Source organism: Euprymna scolopes, chromosome 20, assembly GCF_053919585.1.
Source record: "Euprymna scolopes isolate OS-2025 chromosome 20, ASM5391958v1, whole genome shotgun sequence".
Taxonomy (NCBI): domain Eukaryota; kingdom Metazoa; phylum Mollusca; class Cephalopoda; order Sepiida; family Sepiolidae; genus Euprymna; species Euprymna scolopes.
Window position 1 is genome coordinate 51,962,036 of NC_136501.1, and position 27,747 is coordinate 51,989,782.

At 34.6% G+C, this 27,747-nt stretch overlaps 1 protein-coding gene across 1 annotated transcript in view; it reads left to right on the forward strand.

The window, feature by feature from the left end:
* LOC145241429 (galanin receptor 2a-like) overlaps positions 1 to 27,747 on the forward strand; it is a 921,585-nt gene that overhangs the window by 884,868 nt on the left and 8,970 nt on the right. Inside the window, exon 4 of the mRNA XM_080104379.1 lies at positions 19,707 to 20,301. Coding sequence (XP_079960505.1) covers positions 19,919 to 20,301 — 383 coding nt within the window. The 5' untranslated portion in view covers positions 19,707 to 19,918. The remainder of the gene's footprint in view (positions 1 to 19,706; positions 20,302 to 27,747) is intronic.

A 27,747-nucleotide genomic window follows, 5' to 3' on the forward strand; every position in this document is an offset into this window, starting at 1 on the left:
AAATTACATTAACCTACCATTTCTTTCGAATTATAAACCGTGGCGTCTTTAAATCAAAAGTATGCTAACGGAAATAAATTATTGCACGGGCGTTCTTCTTAAAATTTATCATTTCATAAGCTGAAAAGCTATAGCAAACATCTATATGAGTACTTTAACAATAGTTCCTGATTTCAAAAGGCGAAAAATTAAAAGGTAAATATTTATACCTATGTTTTTATGTATATATCTGTATATCTATGTATATGTATATATGTGTCTATTTTTTTCATATATATGCATGTATATATTTGTGTATGTATTTATGTATGTATAATATGGTACTTAAACCAAATTTATATTTTACTCTATTTTATTTCTATCTCTAACCCATATTAATTTTCTTATCAAGTTTAAATCCATACCTTTATCTTAATTTTTTCCAGATACATCTGCCTTACTTTTAATGCTAGGTTTATTTATGGTGTATTTTACATTTAATAAAAACCCTTCACAATATTTGCTGACGAGGAAACCTTGTTTGTTAAAAAACTATATGTAATAATTATTGTCCGTAACTTGATGTCTACCACAATAAAAACACTGTTTTCCGAAACGATCGTACAAATAATTGATTTTGCTGTTGTTCCTTCTTATGAAATGGATTTTTAATTTAATTATAATTTGATTTTTAAATTATCAATCACATTACTAAATATTAAATTAGCTCTAGGATATTTACCTATCGAGCTTATTATATATCTAAATTACAACGAGCACTTTTTCCTTTCCTGTATTTTAATTAAACTACTAAGTTTACTATTACATTAAAATACACTCTGCTCTTTAGACTATTGTTCTAATCTCCTTTAAATTATATATATATATATATATATATATATATATATATATATAACTACTTCATTTACTCACATAAAATTAATACACGAAAGTATAGATTTATGCGTAAACTTTAAGTATTTACTTCAAAAGTGCTCAATACGTGGGTAGAGCTAGTTAGTAATTTATCAAATATATATGGCGATTAAGCTACACTGAATATTCGGCGTTTCATCCACTCTAGGATTCGTCAGGCTTGCCTGACGAATCCTAGAGTGGATGAAACGCCGAATATTCAGTGTAGCTTAATCGCCATATATATTTGATAAATTACTATATATATATATATATATATATATATATATATAGTGAGAGAGAGAGAGAGAGAGAGAGAGAGAGAGAGAGAGAGAGAGGGAGAGATAGAGTTTATGTATGTGTGTGTTTAGAGGCTCTGAACTTTAAATTTAAATAAATAACAGAAAAATATTTTTATGTACAAATATATGGTTTATTTCAAACATTGGTTTTTGACATTTATTATTTAAATGCAACTTCGAACTATAGGCCTCTGGGTTGTGTGTATACGGCGTAATCTGGATGTTCAAGTTGAACACACTCTACGCATGAAATTAGGCTATTTCGGCAATAACGCGTCGCGCCTTGCCTTCCAATAGTGTAGTGTGATTGGTTAATCAGTATAGATATGAAACTTTGCATATTCCTAAAGAAAATAATCTGATATCGTTAAATCGTAAACAATGAAGTGGACACTTTAGTCTATTCCTTATTGGTATTAGTTTTTTTTTCTTTGCTGACAGAAGTAGTGTTTAAATATATGTACTGTTGTAATGAGATCATCTTCCCACTCAGTAACTCCTCATTTTTAAAAGGTAGTGTCATATGTGTCTATGGTAATTATATTAACCTTCAAGACAATATTTTCTAATTCATGAGGTGTGGTGCAGTACCTGTTCTGTTATAATGAGACCACCCTCTCAAGCATTACCTCCTCCTTTTAAGTAGTGGTGCAGTACATGTATATTCAACATAACAAGATTCTCTCAAGAGTTATCCCCTTCTTTATGGGAGACGGTGTAGTTAATGTCCGTTTAATATCTAAACAAGGAAAACGATATGATAAAAACGGGTAATATTTAAAAATATCCGTCGTTTTCTGCTTTTTTTGCTAAAATGTGTTAATGTTAATATCAGGACGAATAATTGCATTTTCAGATATCAAAAGCTGCTGATCAATCGAACATTATATTTTTTTCTCGCATGTCATACGATCATTGACACCTCGTTAAATGAACGAAATGAGTGGTTCGCTTACAAGCCGCTAAAATCAGTTGCTTTTATTCTTTATGTAAAATACCTTACAAAAACCTGAGCCATTTCGAGGGAAATTAATCTTGAAATTCCTTTCAAACACGTATCGAGATTTATTAAAACGTTCATGAACGTCATACGAAGTAAATTTCAAGATTTCGACAAGACCTGGAGATTTATACGAATAAATGCAAAACATCTGGATATTCACAGAAAAATATCCGGTGATTCATAGATAAAACATTTGGAGATGTATATCGTAAATCTTGTGATTATGCAAAAACATCTGGGGAGTCATACAATAATATCTGAGGATTCATATAAAGAATCGGAAGATTAATACAAAAAAAATCTGCCGAACAATATATAAAAATCTGCAGATTCACACTCATCGGAAAATCTTGAGATTTGAGAAAAACATTTGGAAATTCATGCATACACATCTGTAGATTGATGCCAGGACAATTAGAGATTCATGCAGAAAAAAATTGGAAATTCATATTGAATATCTTGTACTTCATAACAACATTTGGAGATTCATACAAGGACATTACACCTCCATGAAAAAATATCTAGAAGTTCATGCAAAATTATTTTAAGATTCATACCGGAAAAATTCTTGTGATTGATAGAAAAATTTTTGCACATTTATGCTATAACATCCGGAGATTTATACAAAGTGTTAGGGGATTCATATCGTAAAATCTTGTGATTCATTAAAATCAACTGAGGATTCATTCAAAAAATCATCTGGAATATCATAGAGAAAAACACATGGAGATTCATACCGATACTTGTTGTGATTTATTCAAAAACCATCTGGATATACCATGCAAGAAATATTTGGACATCAACGACAAAACATCTGCAAAACTATTCGAAAGTTCATGCGAAAAATCTTGAAATTTAAAACTTTTGCAGAATCATAGCGAAAAATCTCGTGATTTATATAGAGAAACATTGAAGGTTAATACCGAAACATCTTGTCATTCATTTAAAATATCTGAAAATTCAAGCAAAATTATCCGGAAATTCGTGAAGAAGCAGCTGAAGAAAACATTTACTTCTTGTGATTCATAAAGAAACCTCTGGAGATGCATATTAAAACGCCTGGAGATTCAGACAAAAAATATTTCGAGACTCATATTGAAAAAAATGTGCGATTCATGCAAAAATATGTTGTTACTAATGCACATACACCTGGAGATTCAAACAAATATATGAAGATTCATCAATAAACATTTTGGATTATAAAAATATCCAAAGATTCAAGCAAATACGAAGGGATTCCACATCTCTACTATTATAAAAAAAAGGAGTTTTGTCTGTGTATATTAGCTCGTTTCCTATGGACTCGAAAAAGGCTGGGCTAATTTATATGAAATTTAACACGAAGATAATTTATATGCGTGGCAGGGTTCTTAGATAGTTTTTTCTGCCGGTATGTCTCCGATAAGCATCGATAATCGGTAATCGAAATAATCAGTTAACACCTTACAGCCTTACATCACAAGTGCATTTGAGAAGTTGTGTTACCACACAAGCCGAAAGGACCGACATATAAAATCAACAGTAGGTTCATTGATATGACAGTGGCGAGTTTAAAGCACAAGTGAAGTGTGATACTTGGCATCTGTATTTGAAATTTTACTTCACGCCATTATATATAAAAAGATTTTATAAAATAAACAGTAGAATCTCTACAGTGCAATGTACACTACAACGTATTATGGACTTAATCACTGCGGGGAGGCATTTGAAACTTCGTCTCTGTGCACCGAAGTGGGTACTAACTAGAGCAGGCAATCAATTAATTTAATTGATTGTGTGCGTTTGGATTCTTAATCTAGCAAGGGGATGTGATGTGTCAAGTGTGTAAGGTATAAGTTAGTCTTAAGTTTGTTACAATAACAGAAGCCTGTGCTTGTAAGTGAATAAATATGAAATAGGATAGTCAAAGATTCAAACTTGCAAAGACAAAAAATATCCTATTAATGCTCCATGATCTTTTATATTCAACATACTTTTTATTTTATTTGTTTATCGATACTTATCGGAGACATACCGGCAGAAAAAACTATCTAAGAACCCTGCCACGCATATAAGTTATCTTCGTGTGAAATTTCATATAAATAAGCCCAGCCTTTTTAAAAGTATCCTATTAATGCTCCATGATCTTTCATATTCAACATACTTTTTATTTTATTTTATCCTTAATTTGTCAATAACAATTATTTTCTATGGATAGAAGTTGTCATTCTTTGATATTACCAGTTCCACTGCAATGTCTTAATTAAAATATTTTAATTTCTTATTAAAAATATAATTAATTCATAGGCAGAAGTATAGGAAATTTTCGAAAAGATTGTTTTGCAAAAATTATTTTTTATAGAAAACCAAAAAACAGTTGTTTGTTAAAATAATTGTTTTGAAAATTAAGATAATTCTTGGCAAAGTGAACATGTTTTGTTTCCTTTCATTGTCTGATGTTGAGTGGACCGTTCCAACAAAGAGCAATCCAGTAGTTATGTTTCCGAGCGTGGTTATGGTGGGAATTAATAAAAGCGAAGGCATTTTACTAAAGCATTGTTTTATGAGATTTTTTTTTCAAAGAGAAAAACATAACAGTATGTCTGTTCCGCGTAACCGACTGATTTATTTTATTCTTACAACAAAGAGTTTATTCAACATCAGACAATGAAAAGTAAAAAAATAAAATAAAACGAAAAACATTTTACTGTGACGAGGAACATTTTTAAAAGCTCATATTAACAAAAAATGTATTTATTTTAACAAACACCGTATTATGGTTTTCTATAAAAATTGCATAACTACTTGGAGAGATCTTGAATGCCTATTGAGAGAATTAGATGCTTACTACACACTGTCCTCGAGTGACTAAGGTCTCTGCACAGAAGCTTGTCAGGACAACCTGGCCTTATGATACTTTTTGCTACGTTACAAACTATTCAAAATCACATAGTATCTTCGACCCAAAGAAAATCTTCTTAGTATGACTAACCCACAGTGACTTATACAGGATGTCCAAAAAGTAACTAAAGGATTTTAAACTTAAACAGATTCTTTATTTTTAATGATATTTTTCTGTAATGTTAACATCATTGACTAAGACATTGGGAAACTTTGTTTTAAAAAAATGCAAAATTCAAACAATCTTTATTTATGAAAAATAATGTCTTTTAAATGTTGCCCATTTTCAGCTTCGCGTATTTGTGCTCTTTCCAAAATATTCTTCATGAAAGATTGCAGGATGTCTGGATTGCGATTAAACTCTCTTGTTTCGTTTCTGATGTTTTCCTTCAATTCTTGCAGGGTTTGGGGTTTAACGTTTCGAGGTCTGCCAGATTGTGGAACGAAATAAGGAGTTAAATTGCAATCCAGAGATTCTGCAATCTGTCATGACTAATGTTTTGAAAATAACACAAATGTGCAAAGCGGAAAATGGCCAACATTTAAAAGGCATTATTTTCATGGATGGTTGAATAAAGTTGAATTTGTGCTGATTTTCGCATTAGTTATTAATCCCAATTAATCTCTATTAATCCTCCTAAACTCTACGCCGAACGCATATCATTATGCTTAGTTCTCTGTACCTTATCATAAAAAGCCCGTACAAAATTTTAAAATGATCTGTCGGATAGTTTCCGAGAAAAGTGGAACAGGCAAAGATAAATGTCGATTTTTCTCTTCTCTGCAATCACTTGCCTACAGAAGAGACATTGCTAGCCTGTCTCTGCTCTATCTTTATTTTCACGGCAAGTGCTCGTCTGAGCTTCATTTTATGTTCCTCCCGCCAAACATTTACAGAAAGCACTCATCAAGTTTCCCTACTCTCTGTTAGTGCCTAAGTCTAACCGCAAATTCCATTAAAAAGCTTTTTTTCCTAGAACTGTCCAGCTGTGGGACACTGTTCCACGGGATTGCTTCCCAGCTTCCTACAATTTAGTCGCCTACAAGTCCAATGTGAACATGTTCTTAACCCCCCTCTCCCGTTAAATAGACCAATACTGCCCTATTTCCACTAAAAACGATCGCTGAGCTTTTGTTTCACCGACCACCGTGCACTTATACTTTATAAGTGGGGTCTCCTTTGTAAAAAAATTAAAGTAATATCTAACGCCATATAGATATAGATATATACCTTCTTTTGTTCGTGATGCCTCATATCTATGATATAAAGATTTTATTTTAAAATAAAATAGAAATCTGATGAGAATAGAAAAAAAAAGCACGCGAAGAGAAACATTCGTTGTTGTTGCGGCAAAATAAAATACTTCAATTTTTTAGTCGTGCTTCTCTCGACAAATATTATATTTGATCTGTTTCCTAGCGTATATGAATAACAATACTTGAGCTATTTTGTCGATGATGGCCAAATTTTGAACAGAAATTTATATGTATGCATCGATAAAAGCAGTTCTGAATGTCGAAGTCATAAAAAACTTAAGCAAAAGTCAAGTAGGTACTCATGCAAAAATACAGACCGTTCTGTTTTTTAGATAAAATTTTCAAGTATAATTCAATGTTTTGTCTTTATAGGTATTTTTGCCTATTAAATTGTTCGGCAAAAGTACAGAATCTACACTCCTATATATATTTTTGTGTGTATATTATATATATCTATATAATTATAAAACTCAAATGACCTTGTAACGAGTGATGTAACCCACTTTCCGGTTTTCGACATCCGGTTGCGCATGCGCGCATAAACATTAACCCATAACAACGTAAACAAATAAACACAAATCGCTTCTTTTGCAGATTTTGACCTGCGCACTGAAATATTAACGTTATTATTTCGAAATTATTATTTAACATGGGAAGAGTGGGGGTGTTTTGCAACTATTCTTTATTACAACTATACTGTCGCTATTTTCTTACAACTAAACAACTTTAACCCTTTGACAAACATAACAACAATTTTAGTAAAGCCAAGACTACTACTACTACTACTACTACTACTCTCTATCCGTCCCTTTTCCTTCCTTCCTTCATTCCTTCCTTCTTTTTTATTTTTTGTTTACATTTCTAGATACAAAATAGTTGTGTGAGAACGGTGAATTTGATGTACACATTTACAAATCTGTTTCAATATTACTTTTATTTTATTTTATTTATTTAGTTTTTTGTTTTTGCTTCAGGTTTTATTAATTATTTCTTTGTTTTAGATTTTAAGTTTCTATAACTTGGTTGAAGGATTCCAATATGGGTTTTTTATTCTTATGTTTCTCATCGGAAGGTTCATGTGCGTTTTTGCTGCTAAATGACTTTCGTAGGCGTTCGATTCATACGAAAATCATGTTTAATTTTCGATTTTTGAGCGATTATTCGGAAAAATAAGTAACTTTACACGAATAGGGAGGATTTTTTTTTTCATATTTGAGTGATCCTCCGTGATTTTTCATTTTAATATACTTTCATAGTACTGTTTCTGTTATGTCAAAAAAAAAACTAATTTCTTTACGTCACAAGTGTCATACACGAATTCTATAGCTAATATAACATAGTGACCCAACGGGTCACGGGAATATAAATTAATATTAGAGCCCTCTTTTCTATTAGTATTCATTTGCTTCCCCACCAAAGCAAAATGCGACACGAGGTCGTTTTTAATGCAGGGTTAAACCAGCTCCCCCCCCCCCAAAAAAAAAGGGAAAAAGGGGCACTCTGGTTGGAACCAAAAATAATAAGTGTTCCAGTATAGAGGGTTTCCCTCCATTGACCTGGACAAATTGCCTTAAGTACAGCATCTGCAAGACAGATACTACACTTTGATCCCGGCCCGAAGTCCAAGAACAACAAGGTATTTATTTGCTTCCCCACTGAGCAAATTAGGCACAAGGACGTGTTTTAATGTGGAGAGTGAAGGGGAAATGAGGACCAGCTCTCCGGGGAGTAGGGGAGCTGGATAGTGTCAATTTGTATAAAGGGTTTCCCTTACATTGACCAATAACTGATTGCCACAAGGGCAATGGTCTTATATGTGGGGGTGCCCCTACATATGGTCTTTGGTTGCAGTATATGCCGGAATAGATACTACACTTTGATATCCTGGCCCGAAGGCCAAGAACAACAGAATTTGCAGATTCTTTTAAATATTCATCTACATATTAATAGGATAGCGTGTGTGTTATGTATTTTGTGTGTCACACTTATATCTGAATGACTGTCGTTTAATTGTTATAGACTTCCATTTCTTGTAATAAATAATTTACCAAGAATTCTTCATAAGCTTTGGTTTCGGTTTCGATTTTAGCTGATGGCACTCCAATAATCTATTTTTATAAATAATTTTATCAAGAATTCTTCATAAGTTTTGGTTTCGGTTTCGATTATAGCTGAAGGAACTAAATTTATATATATATATATATATATATATATATATATATATATATATATATATCATAAGTTTTGGCTTCAGTTTTGATTCAAGCTGATGCATCCAGGTCATATGGATATATATTTTAATTTTTGAAATCGCAACTTTATAATATATGAAAATCGACAGTACATTAACTCTATAATAATATAAACGAAATGTGCAAAAATTAAAATATCATATTGAAGCGTACTTTACGACCGGGCTACGCCGGACGTCCCTGCTAGCAGTTTTAACAAAAGAGCTACAATAATATCAGAGCACCTCCACTTACACTGAACATCTACAGAATGCCAACATCAATATATTACATATGAATGAGTCCCCTGTAGAAAACCCACAGGTCCCGCTAGTTTTAATTAATTCCGTATTAGTTTTTTCGGTTTTTTATGGGATGATCACCTCCAGTTAACTATTACGTGTAATTATATTCATGCAGATATTCTACATGATTTATACTTGCGTAACATTTGCGTAAAAAGGTTAAAGTAAACACAATCATTTTTCTGTATATATTTATGCATGCGTATATATATTTGTTTTAAAAAATTGCCTTCCAAACTCTTTTTGTCAGTTTTTGGTCTACAGCCGTGAAATTTAATACGTAGGGTACTCGAACCCAGGCAAAACTTCATATTTGGGTTTTAGCCGGGGAAAATAAATGCAAAAGTGTGAAAATTAAAAAAATGGAATTTGCCAGGTGAAAGTCGAAAAACGGCATTTCGAATATGCATGCGTAACGTAATATCTATTAGTTCATGTTTAAATTTTGAGCCTTTTAGCAAACATATCTTCATAGTTCTGACATGAACGTCAAAGGAAAAAGTAAATCGTAAGATAAACGCTTTGGTTTCGATTGTCGGTGGTGGTGTACGAGTCATTTTTTTTCTTTTTTACTTTGGAAATCATTACTATATGTTATGTTATGTATTATTAAGATGACGAATAATATATTTGTTGTTGCGTTTTGTCTTAGAGTGTTCATATTGTAAGAGAATGGATAGAGAGAGAGGGGGGTCAATTATAGTTTAGACACGTTGACCGGAAGTCAAGGTCAGCTGATTGGATTGCGTGTGAGTCATGTGATCAGGTAAGCTGAATCGAGGAAATTTGGTTGAGACTTGGAAGAGAGCGGACGGTTCGCCGTTGTCTCCTCCCTCTCCTCTTTGTCTCACTAAAGCTCTAACTATATTGACAACGCATCTCTTACATGACGTCATTGCATGACCAACAACGTGCATATACGAAATCTGCATAAATCAAAATATCATATTCAAGCGTATCTTACGACCGGACAATGTCGGTCGGCCTGCTTGTAGTTAAACAAACGCCCTTCATTTCTATGCTAACAAAGAGCTTTTAAATAATAAGTTTATTATTTCAGCACGGTCCGTATTCTATATAAATACCGTCAAGCAGTATTGCTTATTTGTGCTTCTAAATAAGATAAAATGTGTTTACTATCGCGTAGCTATTTAATCGATAAACATATTCTTTTCCGTTTCGGATTTTTTTTAGATAAGGATTGATAATTTCAGGCGCAACGGCTAAAAATGACAAGTATGATCAGTACAGGCCATTCTAACAAGATAATACCCTCCCATTATTTTTAATGTTGGGGATGAATCTCCTTACTGCTTGGAGACTGAGTAGAAAGTACCAGTCAATGATCTGATCTTGACAATCGGCCCGATAGGTGCGGGGCCAGGAATTCGCTTAGTACCAATCGGACTGAGGGGTCGCCGCCTGGGTATTACCTAGGAGGTCCATCCTCTCAGGCTTTGCTACCCGGCTTTCGGGTCGGGCAAGTTTATCGCTTGTTGCCTAAGGTGGCCCCTACTGAGTATACCGATAGAGATGCCCAGGAAATTTTTGTTAGGCCAGAGTGCACCTCCTTTAGGGGAACTGGCTGGACTTTACCACTATCTGACCTTGTGTCACATCATGCTGAGGTGGGCGGCGTGTAAATATCTACTAAGAACATAAATACGAATTAAGATTTCTACTCGTTTTTGCCTGAGGGAATGAGAGCAAGTTGCTTCTATGTATTAAATAAATGCTTCGGTTCAAAATTCCGCATCGATACCTAGATTTGACATAAAAATTTCAGAATTTCACGATACACACCTGAAGAAGGTGGGACGTTACATCTGTCGAAGCCGTGTTGTATCAAATGATTTCTATAACCCACGCCTTCTCTTCTAGTACAATGGACTGTTCCTGAAAAGGACTATATAAAGACAGCAAAATGTTCACTTCTGTATTTCGAATTAGTAGAATGAAACGCTTTTAAATTTTGGTCTTGTTGCAGTAGTTTAAGTAATTATGGCGTTTTCTTTTAATAATTCTATCCTTACTCACCGTTTGTGTGTGTGGGGGGGGGGGATAAGTGATTATCGCAAATTTGAAAAAAAAAAGGAAATCATAATATATCTAATTTTTATTGTGAAAGTTTCTTCTAACACAGAGCGGCCTGTACATGAAAAAAAAACTGCTAAAGAACACTTGTCTTCATTTAGCAGCGTGTCCTTGAAAAAAAAAATACGTCTTGCATAGTCAACCTGTTTTTGCCTATCGAGTAGTAACTCTTTCATAACGAAGACAGTTTATAAAGATACGCAAAAATCAGCAAACTGTTTTATGCAAGATTAATGCATTGTTCTCTAAAGTTGATTTCGGGTAGTCCCTCTATAAGGAAAACAGTTCCATCAAGGTGAAAACTCTTGATTTTCTTATGTCAGTTACAATGAGGAACACTGTCTGCGAAGAAGTAACCTAAGCTGAATTTTATTAACTAACCTTCACTATAGCCATACTTGCCAAGAACGCCTTGAGTGTGAGGATAAAAAATAGCCAACTAGTTTATGCGATACTAAAAATGAAGAACTATTTTACGTGATATTAATGTATTTCCGCTAAAGTAAGATTTCAGATAGTCTATTTTTCATAACAAAGAGAGTTCATAAAGTCACGATAAAATCACCAAATTGAGAATTGTATTGTTTGCTAAAAGCAAGATTTCGTGTAGTCTATTTTTCATATAGAAAACGGTTCATAAATGTACCTTTTTCACTGAACATGTTCATGTGACGTTAATGCATTGCGCGCTATAGTAACTATAAAATCATTTTTTCTTCTTACTCCATGACGCCTCTTACGCCAAGAATTGGTACACAGGCTACATTCTTCATTTTACAGGTACGCGGAAGTTTTAGAAGGAAGAATGCGCTTTGTGTAATTTCTATAAAGTGAGTCATTTGTATATGTTTATATAGTTGTATGTACAGAATTTACTCATAAACTTATTAATATGGACTTTTTGACAAAACAGTGTGAGCAATGTGGGCTATGTTTTGTTTATTTTGATAATAGTAATAGCAGTTTCAACAGTTAATCATTTATTTGCTAAACTAAGAACTAATCCATCGTGTTATTTTTTCTTAATCTTGTTATGCTTTCTTCTACAAAAAAATTCTTTATATTGCGTTCATTTATACAATTGATTTTTCAAACACGCTGTATACAATATAAACAATTCCGGTAATGGTAAACATTAGGTACCGATATTCAGTTCCGGTTGTGTTTCACAAACGGGAAAACGGTCTCAATACAGAAAATGATCGTTCTGGGTATTTTTGTCTCAAGTAACGTGAAGTCATAATGAAACTCGTGCATTATTTTTAATATAATTCATTATAATTTTATTATTATTATTATTATTTGTAAAAAGAAAACCTATAGTCCTGCAGTACAGTCCGTGAAAAAATGATAACGTTATTATTTAGAAAGCCATTCTTAATATCGCACAATTCTTAGTACGGCACAATAACGTTGACACACCGGTTCTCGCCAGATCACCGAAGTTAAGCAACGCTGAGCCTGGCCAGTACCAGATGCATAACCATTTGGGAAAGCTAGGCGCTGTATATAACTTTTGGTAAGGTTGGGCGTGGGGTCAGTATCTTCACCTCGAAGAAAAAATAAGAATTTTTCGCCACAAAAGCATCTACAAAATTGTGGATGTTCTATGCCTCTCGAGGGGTTCAAGGCTATAGATGGGATGAGATTCTTAATATAGGGAGAGAAGACGTTTTTATGATTCTGTATTTTCTCCTGAAAATTTAATTAACAGAACCCGATACCGTAAAAATTCAATGAAGACCTTTTGATTTCCTCATGTCAATTACAATAAGGAACACTGTCTTCATTGACACCGTCTCCCAGTTTGCGAAGAAGCAACCAGAGCTGAATTTCATTAACTAAACTTCACTATAGCCATACTTGCCTTGAGTTTGCAGATCAATCGAATTTTCTTCCTGGTTTGTCATTAAACAGATGCTTTGTTTAATAACACCGTGCAACAAATTTCGGGTGCAAAAGAGTACATGTCACAAAACCTGTTTCGGTGTAAGAAAGTTAAACTAATACTAAATTTGACTTTAATTTCTCTAGATTAGACACCGTTTTGATGTACTATAAGTCATATTTTATTATTATTATTATCGGTCATGTACGAAAAACAGAATTGTCAGTTCTAACAACACTTGTCTTGTTAATCCTCTTGTGTTATGTGTCCTGGATATGACCTTAAACTATATCCGATGGTGGGGCCCATGCTTGCGGGCTTTGGGGAATGTGGACCCACCCTTTAATTGCCATTGCCCCATAGGTCCACTCTGACCCAGAGTGGTAGTAACTGTTAAGGTTCCAACTATGGGTTAAATAGGAACCGACTTGAAATATTCTATTTAAAAAAAAAAAACTTCAAAATCGCTAGATTCAGCGTTAAATAACCTAAAAAGTGTTGATATGACGTAAAACAAAAGAAAAGAAAAACCATTTTTATATTCCAGCAGTAGTTTGGCAATTTTCCAGGATTCCATTTTACCTTAAGAACGTTTTTCCATCTCTGCAATACCCTGATGGAATCTCTCGCTATGTTTATCACTCATATCACTAAGATTCTCAGAAAAATTCTTGAAAGTGAAACGTTTGTCAAAAAGAAAACTTTACCAAATACGACAAAAAAAAAAAAGTGTATTTTCCATGTAATTTTGCATATAAAAATTGCCACAGATGTTTTGCACTTTTTTGAGTGTTGCACAGTATAATAGTCCCTTGTCAGGTGCTTATAAAAATTCTTTGTTAATAACTTGACGTCCATCAAATTTTTCCCGAGGGAGGTTCATTAGTACACGGACGCTGTTATAAAAAATATGGCGGACAACGCTGTTCTTTCTAGTTCTGTCTAATTAATTTAATTAATGATCGCCTGCAGATTTCATTAAAATACAAGTTTATTAATCTCTAAACTCTCCTTTCCTGCCAACCATTGCAAACACATCTATTGCCAGATTACACGTATAGTTATCAAAATTCACAGCATTCTTTTTTGTTTTTTAAAAGTAATATATTATATATAAAGTCGTAATGCTGTTGTCACATCTCAAGAAGTGGCACAATTTAATCTCCATATGCAAAGTACAAAGTCGACTTCGAAATCTAGTGACGAAGTGTTCTCTCTTTCCTACTCATCCTTTCCGAGAGAAGAAATATTGTAAGTCTCTATCACACACTCACTCTTTCCCGCTTTCTATTTACTCTGTTCTTATTTCTATGATAGGTGCTCGACTTAGTTTCAGGCTTTAGTTGGACTTTATAAGGCATTCACTGCAGGAACAGTGTTTTGCTACTACAACGGATAAAGGAGTACTTTGCCCACCATGTGACTAGCGCCAGGAAGAGTGTTCTTCCTTTAGGACGCTGGCTCTTCAAATTCCACTTTCCTGGCATAAGAGAAAGATAAACGGACTTAAAAGCTTTTCATAATTATTTGGAATTCGTATAAAGTTTCATGTATATAAATATATATATAAAATAATATTTATACGAGGGTTGTTCCAAAAGTAATGAATCCTATTTTTAACAACAACAAAAACAAAAATAATTAAATAAGTTGAAGAGCTACGAAGACGGGAGCTGTACAACTAAAACGAGCGGCCATTTGTGCTCCAGTTTTTTTTTTTTTTTTTACATAGTTGCCAATATTCCCAACGCAATTTTGCCAACAATGGGATAGTGGTTGTGCGTGGTCGTCTAGAACGCACTACGTCACTCCCATTCACTGTCACCACTCTGAAATCGACTAAATGTGTTGACATCAACTGTATTGGCACGGTAAAAGTTCAACAAGCACCGGTGAATGATAATCGGTTCAATTGTTTTTCTGCATGGAAGAATTCAATGACACATCCCTGCTTCTGACGAAAGTCAATCACGAGGGGACTGATTTCTTAGAGTTTCACACCCTCAATATCTTGCAACATCTACAACAGAGTGGTGAAACTTTCAGGTCATGAATACATGTTCAGTCATCATAACAATGCAGTAAGCCATCCCCTCTGATCTATTCGAACGCAACAAAAAATAGAAAGCGTTACTTTTCGAACACCCCTCATATGTAATATATATATATATATATATATATATATATATATATATATATATACATATATATACACACACGCATATAAACGATTGACACAGTTTATTTATATATATATATATATATATATATATATATATATATATATATATAAACTGTGTCAATCGTTTTATTGCAGATTAGTAAAATATCAATATTTCCCTAAATATATGTTATAAAAAAATGAGAATTGTACAATCAATGATTGATATAAGTTTAGTTATTTCCCAAAGTTTAATTCAAATTCACGCTATATTCAGGAAGTTATGGCATTTTATTTATTATCCAAGAAATTTTACTGTCCATCGCTTTATTGCAGATCTCTTACAATGCCAAAAAATCAGACGAATAAAGGTGATTGAAAAAGCAAAGTATAGTTGCTGGACTCGCAGAAAGATTGCGCATCAAAAGTTTAGACACGAAGCAGGAATGAGATCCAAAAACCTTGACTGCATGTTTGAACAAGTCGAAACCCAAATCCAGAGAAATAAGGGCATTAGGAGAAACCTCTTAGATCGTGATATTCGAAAAATTCGTAAGGAAGTCAACTGAAACGCAAACAGCACCAGTGCTTTCGTTTTTGCAAAAGCTGGAATCTCTCCAAGCTCTGGGCATGCTCGATACAATGTGTTGAATGAGATTGCAAGGAACAACAACCCCTTTCTAATGCTTGCATTGAGCAAATTACATAGGGAAAAACAAGCTGAAACATACCTGTCAAAGTATTCTTATACGCACCTATATCAAAAACCCTTGTACAAGTTTTTTGTTTTAGTTGTTAATTTCCATTGTTTGGGGACTGGGCGCGTACGCAAACCCCATATTTTTAATAAACCACTTCTAGTCAAAATGTAACTCATTTTTTTCTCCTTGATACCTCTTCTATCATTGTATGTGGTCAGTTTTGTGTAATAATTAACCATATAGGAGCGTATCCGTACACACACACACACACACACACACACACACACACACACACTTACATAACAACAAAACAGACTCCACACTACATCTCTTCTCCCTGAACTGAGTACAGAAAAATAGCACATAAGTCTGACATAGTCTAAGAAAAACGGAATTGGACATTAAAAGATGATACAACAGTACCGGATTAAACGATAGAACTGTCATCCTAGAAAAGACGCTTGATTCTATTTCCGTTTGATAAAAACCGTTTTTTTATGTCGCAGAATATTTATTTATTGACCAGTTGTGTACAAATCCCAAGACTTATTCAGCTTAATATATATATATATATATATATATATATATATATTACATAGGCATAACCATTATACAGGCTAGAGACCACTCGAGGATAAGGGTTAAGAATGTACAGTAGTCAGTTGGACAATATAGTAATCATTAGTAATGGAATTCGGTAAATTTGTTAACTTAAGTGGAACGGCTCATCAAGAACTTGTTTACGTTGGACTTGAAGACAACCATATTGTAGTCAGCTGGAAAGCAGGAAAACGGAAGACAGTTCCACAGGTGTGCAGTTCTAAGAAAGATGCTTTGTTCATGAAATCTACGTTTAGATTTAGGCACAGATAAAGAGTGGGGGGATTATTGACAGCGTTTTCAGCTAGACGAGTGTTTTTTGTGAAGGTTTGGCGAGGGGGGACCATAGATTGAAGCTCATTCGAGCACTTGCCGTGAAAATAACGATAAAGCAGAGACAAACTCGCAATATCTCTTCTGTGAGTTATAGGTTGCATGGAAGAGAAAAAGACACCCCCTACGAGGCTACGAATCTATTTTGAACTATATCAAGGCAGGACAAGTCCTTTCTAGCAATTCCTGCCCAGATGTGGCAACAGTACTCCATCATATATGCATATATATATATATATATATATATATATATATATATATATATATATATATGTGTGTGTGTGTGTGTGTGTGTGTGTGTGTGTGTGTGTGTGTCGAATATTGACTCCTCGAGTAAAGGATAGGCTAAAACACTGTAAAGTCGATATTTTTAATATTAATGCTTGTGTCGCTATAATTTGAGCATACTTTTTTTAAATATATGAAGAAAGAGATTATGCTGGAATCATTGCATTCTCATATTTGACCAGGGTGGTCCCATTTAAAACTATGTGCGTACTGATTTGCTGCAAATATAGATTTGGCATGTTTATCTGAAACCGACACTATACTATTACGGCTAATGTACAGCCTAATTACGTTGACACAAAGGTTCCTGTAAGATCCCTGAAGTTAAACAACGTTGAGCCTAGCCAGTACTAACAATTAGTAATCATTAGGAAATTCCATATGAAAATGCTCTTTGCTTCTCTCGGCATTCTTTCCAAACGTCCTGAACTTCTCCTTGCCACTGGACTCAAGCAGTGCCGATTCAGGAGAGATGTGGTTGAGGATTGTGCAAACCTTGCATCACAAGTACACGCGTAACCAGACTTATAAGAGGTGTCTATTATCTTTCGAGACTGAACCGAGGCGTTTTTTAAACGTATGACGCCTATTAATTGTAGTGGGCGGAACGATAAAATTGTCGCCCTAAAGAAAACAATCCTACAGCTTATTTTTAAAACTTCTATTCATGAAATCAATTCAGATAATTTGATCATAGACTAGCACAGACATCTATTTTATGTAGCCGCCTTCAACTTCAATCACCGCCTCGATACGGGTCCGGAACAGGGAGCAAGGCTTTTCCACAAGCGCCAGCGGGAGCCCAGCGAATACTCGGCGGATGGCGGTGATCAGATTAGCTTTGGTGGTATGGGATGTCATGTTAGTGATGTTCTCGCCTATGAACAAACGAAGTAGTCCAGCTGATTCAGGTCGGGAGAGGAAGGCGCCAGTGAAAAAAGTGTACGAAGTTGTAGCATTCCTTTTGAAACCAAACCTGGGTCTTTTTTAACGTGTACCGGCACCAAATCTTGCTGCTATACCCAAGGTCTGCCAGCAACCACCTGATTGTACCAGGGGATCAACAAACTCTTCAGCACATCGAGGTACACATTGGTGTTAATTTCAAGCCGACTTCAAAGATTTTAGGTGGCATGATGTGGCCCTCACCTGCGAACTCACTAAAGACAATAACCGTGGCCGAAAACTTTGTTTTCATCACTCTGTGCACGTTTCTGTTATTCGTGATAGTCTAGCGATGCATTTTCAGGGTGCAGGCAATGGTCCTGTTGTCATAACTTGGATCGGTAGATACCATAGATCTCACTCGTTATGACCCCTTAACATTTATTGTTTTGGGCTCAAATCAAGTTAAGTTAGATTCATGTCCAAGGAATCTATATCTAAAGTTTCAAGTGTTTAGACCCAAAATTGGCGGAGGAGTTTGGTAGAGTTCTCAAGGGTCAAATTGTTGAACTTTGACCCTTTAACAACCAAAATTCTGGCCGAAAACCGATCACAAAGATGTTCCCATATCTCTGTATCCTGTATATCAAATTTCGAGTCTGTAGACTAAAAATTGGCAGAGTTATTGTGTATGGAAATGTACACACACAGACACACAGATTCACAGACACAGAGATACACAGACACGTTCACTTTTATAGATATAATAGATAGATAGATAGATAGATAGATAGATAGATATATAACATTTACAATGCATGTACACGGTGTTGAGTACTTTAAGATATTAAGAAGTTGATTAAAACAAATTGCATAACAATAATTAGATTTGGTAATACATAACTCAAAAAGGATGGATACGTAATATTGCCGTCTATATAATTTATGGTTCGCACTTTTAACCAAATGCGTGCCAAAAGTATATACACGCTGATAACCGTGGGTTTTGTAAATCAACATTAAGTTTGATTTACATTACAGTGATAGCGTAAGAAGAATGTGTTCGGGTCAGTATGTGGGTGGTGTGTGGTGACTGCAGAAGTGTCACTCTGGTGTTCTCTCTCGCTCTTACTGTCTTTGTTATGTCTTATATTGATCGGAATCTAATTGTTCGCTTATTTTGACATTCGATTTTATTGTTCTATACTTTTAGCATTTCCAATCCAATTAAAATATATTCTATCATTGTTTGACGATTTCCATTCTTCGATCGGAATGTATGCTTGGTCGTCGTCGCTTAGGAATTCAATTTACATCTGGTTTTGCACCGATCAGTAATTGCGTATATACAATAAATCCAATATTTTTATCGGTGTTGTCCGTCCACTATCCAGCAGATATACCAGAAATCAATTTAACTAAACATAAGTTGAATAAAAAAATGAATAAAATCAAATTCATGCGATAGTCCAAATTACAAAAGTTTTCAATTTGAGGTAGATCCAATTAGAATTTGTTGATACTGTTTATATATTTGCTTCCCCACTGAGCAAATAAGGCACAAGGCCGTTTTTTAGTGTGGGGAGGAAAAACCAGCTCACCCAAGGGTGCACTCTGTCAGGGTCCAAAATTAGCAATTGTCTGATATGAAGGGTTCCCCCACATTGACCAAACTAATTGACTTAAAAAGTAATTGTCTGATATGAAGGGTTGCCCGCATATTGACCAGAACTGATTACTTCCTTTTCCGCTCCTGGCCCGAAGGCCAAGAACAGCCTCTGCGCCTTGAGGTAGTTCCAATTATAATTTGTTGATTCTGTATGAATTTTACTGTTATTTAAATCATCTAATATTCTTATTTCTTTTTTTTTTTAATATTCACAGGTGCAGCTGCGGATGCTTCAAAGCAGATATTCTTTCTGATTGTTAGAGCACGGACAATTTCTTAAAATGGCTGCCAACTAAACTTCTTGTTTTCACTGTTCAACGCACCGAGCCATGTAAAAGGGCCGGAAATCTTTCGCCTTATATAAAACATATAAGGAGATAGCTATAACGTACACCACGAGGTTCATCCACATTATACCGCCTAGAAAATGATTTCCGTGAACGGAGACGCCACGAGTTCAGACAACGAAGAAAAAGTGGCAAATCTGGCAATGGCTGAAGCAAGTGACGACGGGAGTATGAATGAAACCGGTGTTTCAAACATGAGCGCCATTCCAATGATACAAGTGCAAAATCAACTCGAAATGTGCATTGTGCCGACCATATACGCTTTGGTTATCATCGGCGGATGTGTGGCCAATACTTCCCTTATAGTCCTTCTTTATAAGAATCGACGGTTAAGCAGACATTCGACGGGGATTTTAATGCTCAACCTGGCCCTGGCTGACCTACTATTCCTTCTCTTCTGGGTTCCATTCCATACTATCATTTATACCATATCTTATTGGCCATTCAATGACTTTATGTGCAGGTAGGTACTCGATTATGACTCTTTCTACAATTATTTTAATTTGGGGTTGAATCCAACTTTTCCGCTAATCATCAGATGTATTTCTGTATACGTTAAATCTTGACAATTGAACGACAGGTGTTCTCTTGGGTTACTCATTAATATGGCTAGTACATTGTTTTAACTCTCGAATATATATCCGACACAGACACAGTTAATCAACCGGGAACCACATAACTCTATATAAAACCATATAAGATACCAAGAGATACACACTAGAGAGTTAAAACAATGAAAAGAATATGCTGTTATCATAGCCCTACTCATTACCTTTAAAGACACAAATTATTTTAAACTAGCAGAAACACCTGATGTTGCCCGGCATTTGATTTTATCAAAAAATGCTGCACATTACCATATTTTTTATTGTCGTCGAAATCGTCCATTTTTCAATCAATCGATTGATTGTCTACCTTAGTAGGGGAGCTATTGCGGTGCACCAGGAGGAAGCTTCATATGCGTCTCCGTAGTGATTTAGTCCATAATACAGGGTAGTCTATATTGTACTGTAAAGAACCTACTATTGATTTTATAAAATTATTTTTTATATAAAAACACCCGTCTAGCTGAAACCACTGTCAATAATTTCCCCCACTCTTTATCTGTACCTAAATCAAAACGTAGATTCCATGAACAACGATTCTTTCTTAGAAGTGCAAGACTGTGGGACTCTCTTCCGTTTGCCTGTTTCCCACCTGACTAGAACTTGGATGTCTTCAAGTCCAACATAAACAAGTTCCTGATGAACCGTCCCCTTAAGTAAGACACTTTATTAAATCTCCATTACTAACTATTACTACGACATTGTCCCATTGATCACTGTACACGCAATAACCCTTATCCCCGAGTGGCTTCCGGGCCTTGATAAATGGTGACTACCATGTAAAAAAATATATTTAATTGCTTGAATTAAAGCTTTAAATGCAAAAGTATCATGGTTTTATGGTGCTTTTAACAGAAACATTAAGTTCGAATGCGCCTCTGTCATGTCTAAGAACCTACAGTTGACTTTATGTGCCTGGCCTTTTTGCTTATGCGGTGATAATTGCTTGGATTAAAGTTTAAAATTAAAAAGTCAAATATCATAGTCCAACCGTCTTTTAAATAGAAACATTCATTTCGAACCCGCCCCTGTCATATAAAAAAAAAAACTACTGTTGATTTTATATGTCGGACCCTTCTGCTTGTAATGTAAGTAACAAAACTTCTCAAACGCACTTATTGTGTTCGGCTGTGGAAGAAGCTAAATTTGGTCGAAATCGTCTATTCTTTTTTTTTATCTGATTGTTTCGATTATCAATTATTGATACTTGTCGTAGACATTCCAATAAAAAAAATATATGAACACTGCCAGATACAGAAAGCACACGTAGATTCCATGAACGAAGCTTCTTTCTTAGAACTGCACGCCTGTGGAATTCTGTTCCGTTTGCCTGCTTCCCACTTTACTACAACCTGGATTTCTTCAAGTCCAACGTAAACAAATTCCTGATGAGCCGTCCCCTTACGAAGACACTTTATTAAATCTCCACACTAACGTACTGTACTTACAATAACCCTTATCCCTGAGTGGCTTCCGGGCCTTGATAAGTGGTGACCACCTTGTAAAAAAAAAAACATTTGTGTGAAATTTCATATAAATCGGTGTAGCCGTTTCGGATTCCATAGGGAACGAACTCGCACACACAGATTTCTTTTTATATAATAATAGAGATAAAATGCCGCAGAAAAAGTAATCCAGAATAAATTGTTTTAATTTACCTACTCATTTTTTTTATGTATTTGCGTTGAAAATAAATTGAATAATATTTAATAATGATTAAAAACATTTTAATGTTCTTACTTGAGAGTGAAGATGAAGAGGCCACTCTAGGATAAGGGTTAATAAGGTAGAAGGTGAAGCATCGCCATGATGATCAGTGATAGAGGAACTTGGTTAAGGGTTTAATTATTTAAGAGGACGGCCCAAGCAAAACTTATTTACATTAGACTTGAAAACGATATATGTTATAGGCAGCTATGAAGCAGCTTCACGATATTTTGTTCTAGAAAGGAAACGTTTAGCTGTAGACACAGACAGAGTGAGAAATAATTTCTTCCGGTTGCTGTAGAAAGTCAAGTATTCGTTGCGAACATTTTACAGAACGGATTATAGATTGAAGCTCTGCCGAGCACTTACCACAAAATTAACGATATTGTCGTAAATATAGTTGGTGATCAAAGTAGTCATTTTTGTACAGATCCCGGAAGTAAGCTCCATATCGTCCACAAATGGTTAAAAATGGCTGTGTAATTCAGAACACATATTTATGACAATTTATAACTAACTGTATCTCAGTTCTGAATTTTCTAAATGAGGGTTAATTCTTTATATTATTTATTTTGATCGGACTATTGTTCTCATCTTCAGTGTTATTTGTGCAACGTTTCGGTCTATGTAGCCTTCGATCTTCGTTAGACATGTTGGCCGCCATTTTGGAAAGGAAACGAGAAAAGTTACTAGCTGCATAGATGATTTCGTATTCTTGGAGTTGTTTTTTTTGGGGGGGGGGTATTTTTTTCGCCGTGGTTTCATATGTGCGAAAATAGATAACGACCAATATGCCTTTTAAGATGAGAACGATAGTCCGATCAAAACAAGTAATACTAATTATATCTAGTATTAAACGTAAATTTATGAACGCAAATGCGTTAAATAAATATGTGTAAAGCCAAGTAAGTTTTTAAATTAATATCGCAACAGTATCCCCATGTAAATAAGTTCCATCGTTAATAGTAATGATTAGCACTTTTGGTTTCTACAATACAAGACTACGTTTTAAATCAGAAAGAAAAAAATGCATAATTTCTATGTGGGGAATTTGCAATAGATTAACGTCTGCTTAACGTTTAAAATATATTCTTTCTGCCATTCTTCATTTCTGTAGGAAATCACCAGTTTAATATATATATATATATATAAATATATATATATATATATATATATATATATATATATATAACTACTTCATTTACTCACACAAATTTAATATACGAAAGTATAGATTTATGCGTAAACTTTAAGTATTTACTTCAAAAGTGCTCAATACGTAGGTAGAGCTAGTTAGTAATTTATAAAATATATATGGCGATTAAGCTACACTGAATATTCTGCGTTTCATCCACTGTAGGATTCGTCAGGCTTATATATATATATATATACATATATATATATATACATATACATATATATATATACATATATATATATATATATATATATACATATATATATATATATATATATATATATATATATATATATATATATATATATATATATATAATAAAATTGGCATAGTTGCCAGTTGGCAAAGTGCTTGCCTCGCATGCAAGAGGCTCGGGTTTCAAATCCTGAGTTCGGATGTGTCTAACTGATGAGCCCAGATGTGGGCGAAACTTGAGTCTTGGATTTACGATTTCCTTTGACTATCATGGCTCTTGTGGGATGCGACGTTGTTTGGCTGTGGAATTTATTATATATTTTCTCACATTCTGAAAATCATATATATATATATATATATATATATATATATATATATATATATATATATATATATATATTAATGTTGGGACGATTAATCAGAATCCAGAATCGAAAAAATCGGGACTTTTTGTGTATCGGAACCTGTAAAATTTATGCCTACGGTCCCTATTCATAATAAAATATTAAATACTTATTGATTTTAAACTACCAATAAAACTAAAATGTATAGGTCACATCCGCAAGTGTATTTTTTACATTAACGAAAATATGTGCATATTTGCATGGGTTATTGCGGTGATCTCCCTACCCTCAACAAACAACTCCATATTTTGAAATTTAAAACAATCGAAATCGGAATAGGGAATTGTATCGGAACCAGAAATTCATAATAGAATCGATAATTGTATCAAAATCGGGAAAAATATTGAAATCTTCCAATCACTAATACGGTTTGTTCCTTGCTAATTGAGTAAGAGATGACTTCGTTTCTGGCTTCGAGTCTCCCGGTCGGTAGTAATCGTGTCACTGCACTGATGATTCCCGAAAGAATGAAACACTAGTGTCTGTAGGTATTTAATAAAAAGAATTATTATAGTATATATATATATATATATATATATATATATATATATATATATATATATATATATATATATATATATAGCATAATCACGTTGATACACCGGTCTTTCGTCAGATAACCAAACTTAAGCAGCGGTGAGCCTGATCAATACTAAAATGAGCGATTATTTGATAATTTTAGGTGCTGTATGTGGTATCCGCTTATCTCGGCATTCTTTCTTTCCAGTCTTGGTCTCTCCTTTCCACTGAACCCAATCAGTGCTAATTCAGGAGAGGTATAGTTGGATATTGCACAAATGTCCATTGTCTCCTGAAACTAGACGGAGACATCGAGATAGATAGATAGATAGATAGATAGATAGATAGATAGATAGATAGATAGATAGATACATTAAATTTTTAAAATATGGAATAAAAGTATTAATGCCTATAATCATTAAAGTAAACAAAATAAAGGTCTCCGTGGATAAATACTACATACACTAGAATTCTGTGAGTAGCTTATAACATCGAGCAAAGATCTCATGAACAAGTCACTGTACGTTTCCATGCCTCGTGTGTCAATCGCTGTAAGGAAGAGACGAGTAGAGTTCGCACGAGTGACATGTTACAATGAAGTTACAGGAAGACTCCCATACTGATCTCATGCAAAGAGAAGATCTGATCATGTTTATTGAAGACGATCATCACAAGTAGAAACTGGTCTGTCAGCAATTGCCGATGGATAACTTTGTTGAATGACTCAATTAAAATATGTACGTGTGTGTGCGTTTGGATAGATTTGTGACGTTGAACGGGCACGAACACGTTGTATGCCTCAGTCGCAAAGCACACAAAGAAAAGAACTTCAACTCGCTTGTTTTCTTGTACAACGACATTTATTTCCTCGTTCGTTTGTTACCGATGTGTGTTATTATCTTCTCGAGCGTCATTCACGCCTCCAAGATGATCTCGAACGTTCTGTTCGTCTCTAACGTGATCTCTTTTTTAAAGTCTTTATTTTTCCCTACAGGTGACATCATTTCGTAAGCATTTCCATACGTGCATCGGAACTATGTTATTAAATTTTATTTTACACAAAAATTAATTGAAATGTCCCTGTTGAAATCACTCCAGAGACATTTTTCGTGGTTAATATTTTATAATTTTAAAAAGGAAACTCTCTAAATATTACGGTTCTAAATTTTTGATTGTTTGTATTATTTCGATTCTTCGGACTAATATTCTCATCTTGTATGTATTGTCTGCACGGACCCGTGGCGCAGTGGATATAGTACTTGGTAAAATTCATTTGTACAAGTCACATTCCTCGAAATTGAAGGTTCAATTCTCAGTGCGGCAGAACAAAAAGTACAATAGCGAATTGCTTAGGATTTTCACACAATCATGGCTGACGAATTGAAAGCATGCTATCCCCGTGGATTAGATAAAGGATTCCGTTGGAAATTTTGTGAAGATTATTGAGTACGATATAAAGATTCTCGGGTTTGACAATATACACCTGAAGATTGTTGGAGGTTAAATCGACCAAAAACGTTGTGCAAATAACACTCGAGATGAGAATAGTAGTCCAAAGAATTTTCAAATAATACGAATCTCTAAATATTCATTCAAATTATGGAGAAAAAAATGCCTAATGAAAAGAACGTGTAGAACATTGTTTGCTATATTAAGAAAAGGAAATTTCGACCTTGAAAATGAGGACCGATCTGGAGTTTCCATTTAATTCCTTGAAGATTGAGGCTTAATTTAGTTAAAACTATGCAATATATCAACTGAAAAGTGTATTTCCTTCTTTTACTAATGAGTCATCACTTATCACAGCCCGTGGGTCACTCAAGAACAAGGATTAAAGAGATTGTCAGTTAGGCGATGAACAACACCATAGAAACAAATGGGAGGGGATGGGTAGAATTTTATTATCCAAGAAGACGTCCCAACAAGTATTTGTTTACATTAGACTTGAAAACGGCTATATTGCCAGTTGGTTAGCAGCCCCGTGGAACTTTGGAAGGATAAGCTAGGAAAGTAACTTTGTTTATGGAAGTTTCTTTTATAGTATTGTGAAAAGAGAAGGGAAAGAAAGTCTGTTGTTGTTGTTGTTGTCGTTGTCGTTGTTGTTGTTGTTGTTGTTGTTGTTGTTGTTGTTGTTGTTGAGCATCACTCATCATCATGATTTTTGTTGGTATTCGTTTCCCCGATATCTTTCTATTAAGAATTATTTCTAGGATATGAATACTTACGGGTGAGACCACGCGAAGGTTGCCAACGTCCTTTAGTGACAGTGTTTCTGTGGAACGAACTAGGTTCGAACTTGGCACACCCGGGTTGTCAGGCCACCGTCATCTCCCAAATATTGATATGAATGTAGATAGAGGTCACCGTGCTAAGAATGTTCTATAGGTATGAGACAGAGATTGGTGCTCAGTCAAGCGTACTTACTATGAACGTAAAACAAAGTAGAGATGGTCGGGTAACGTCTTCTCTGTGAGAAAGGGAAATGTGGGAACGAAAAGAAATCATCCTCCACCCCACGAGATTGGAAAGTCGATTTTGTACGATGTCATATTTAACAGCTTGAGAATCTTACTAAGCCAGATCGATTTATTGTAGATCTATACATACAATTTAGGGTTGCCATCAGACAATTCATGAGGCGCCCATTTCCATTTATCTTTATCTCTACTGGTATATATTAGGAACTGTGTGTATGCGTATGCGTGCGCGCGTGTGCTCGTGCGCGTGTGTATTGGTGTATGTGAAAGAGAGAGAGAGAGAGAGAGAGAGAGAGAGAGAGAGTTCCATATGGGCTCAGAAACGACCGGGCCGATTGTTTTTTTAATGTACACGAATGTGCATACTGTGTCTGGAAGTATTCTTACGTAGGTCTTGTATCGGAATGCGTCCGATAAAATCGATAACCGAACAAATCTGAGTGAAGAAAGAAAGTTCGATTTTAAACAAAGATAAAACGTTTATACAACATCACAAGTGCATTTGAAAAGTTTAATCACCTTACAAGCAGAAAGACCCCGCCTATAAAATCAATGATTTTGATAAGACTGGGGCGCGTTCAAAACGATTTTTTCTTTTAGAAAACAATTGAACCATGATACTTGATTTTTGTACGTTTAACAACGCTTTGTATGTTTTCAAGTGATTATGTATATATAATTTTATAAAATAATCAGTTCGTTCTTTGATAAGACAGGGGCACATTCAGTCTTCGCAATTGCCTCAATGTATTTGTTTCAATTCATGTTGTCTGTGAGTGTTAATCCTAGTAACTTGAGAGAAGT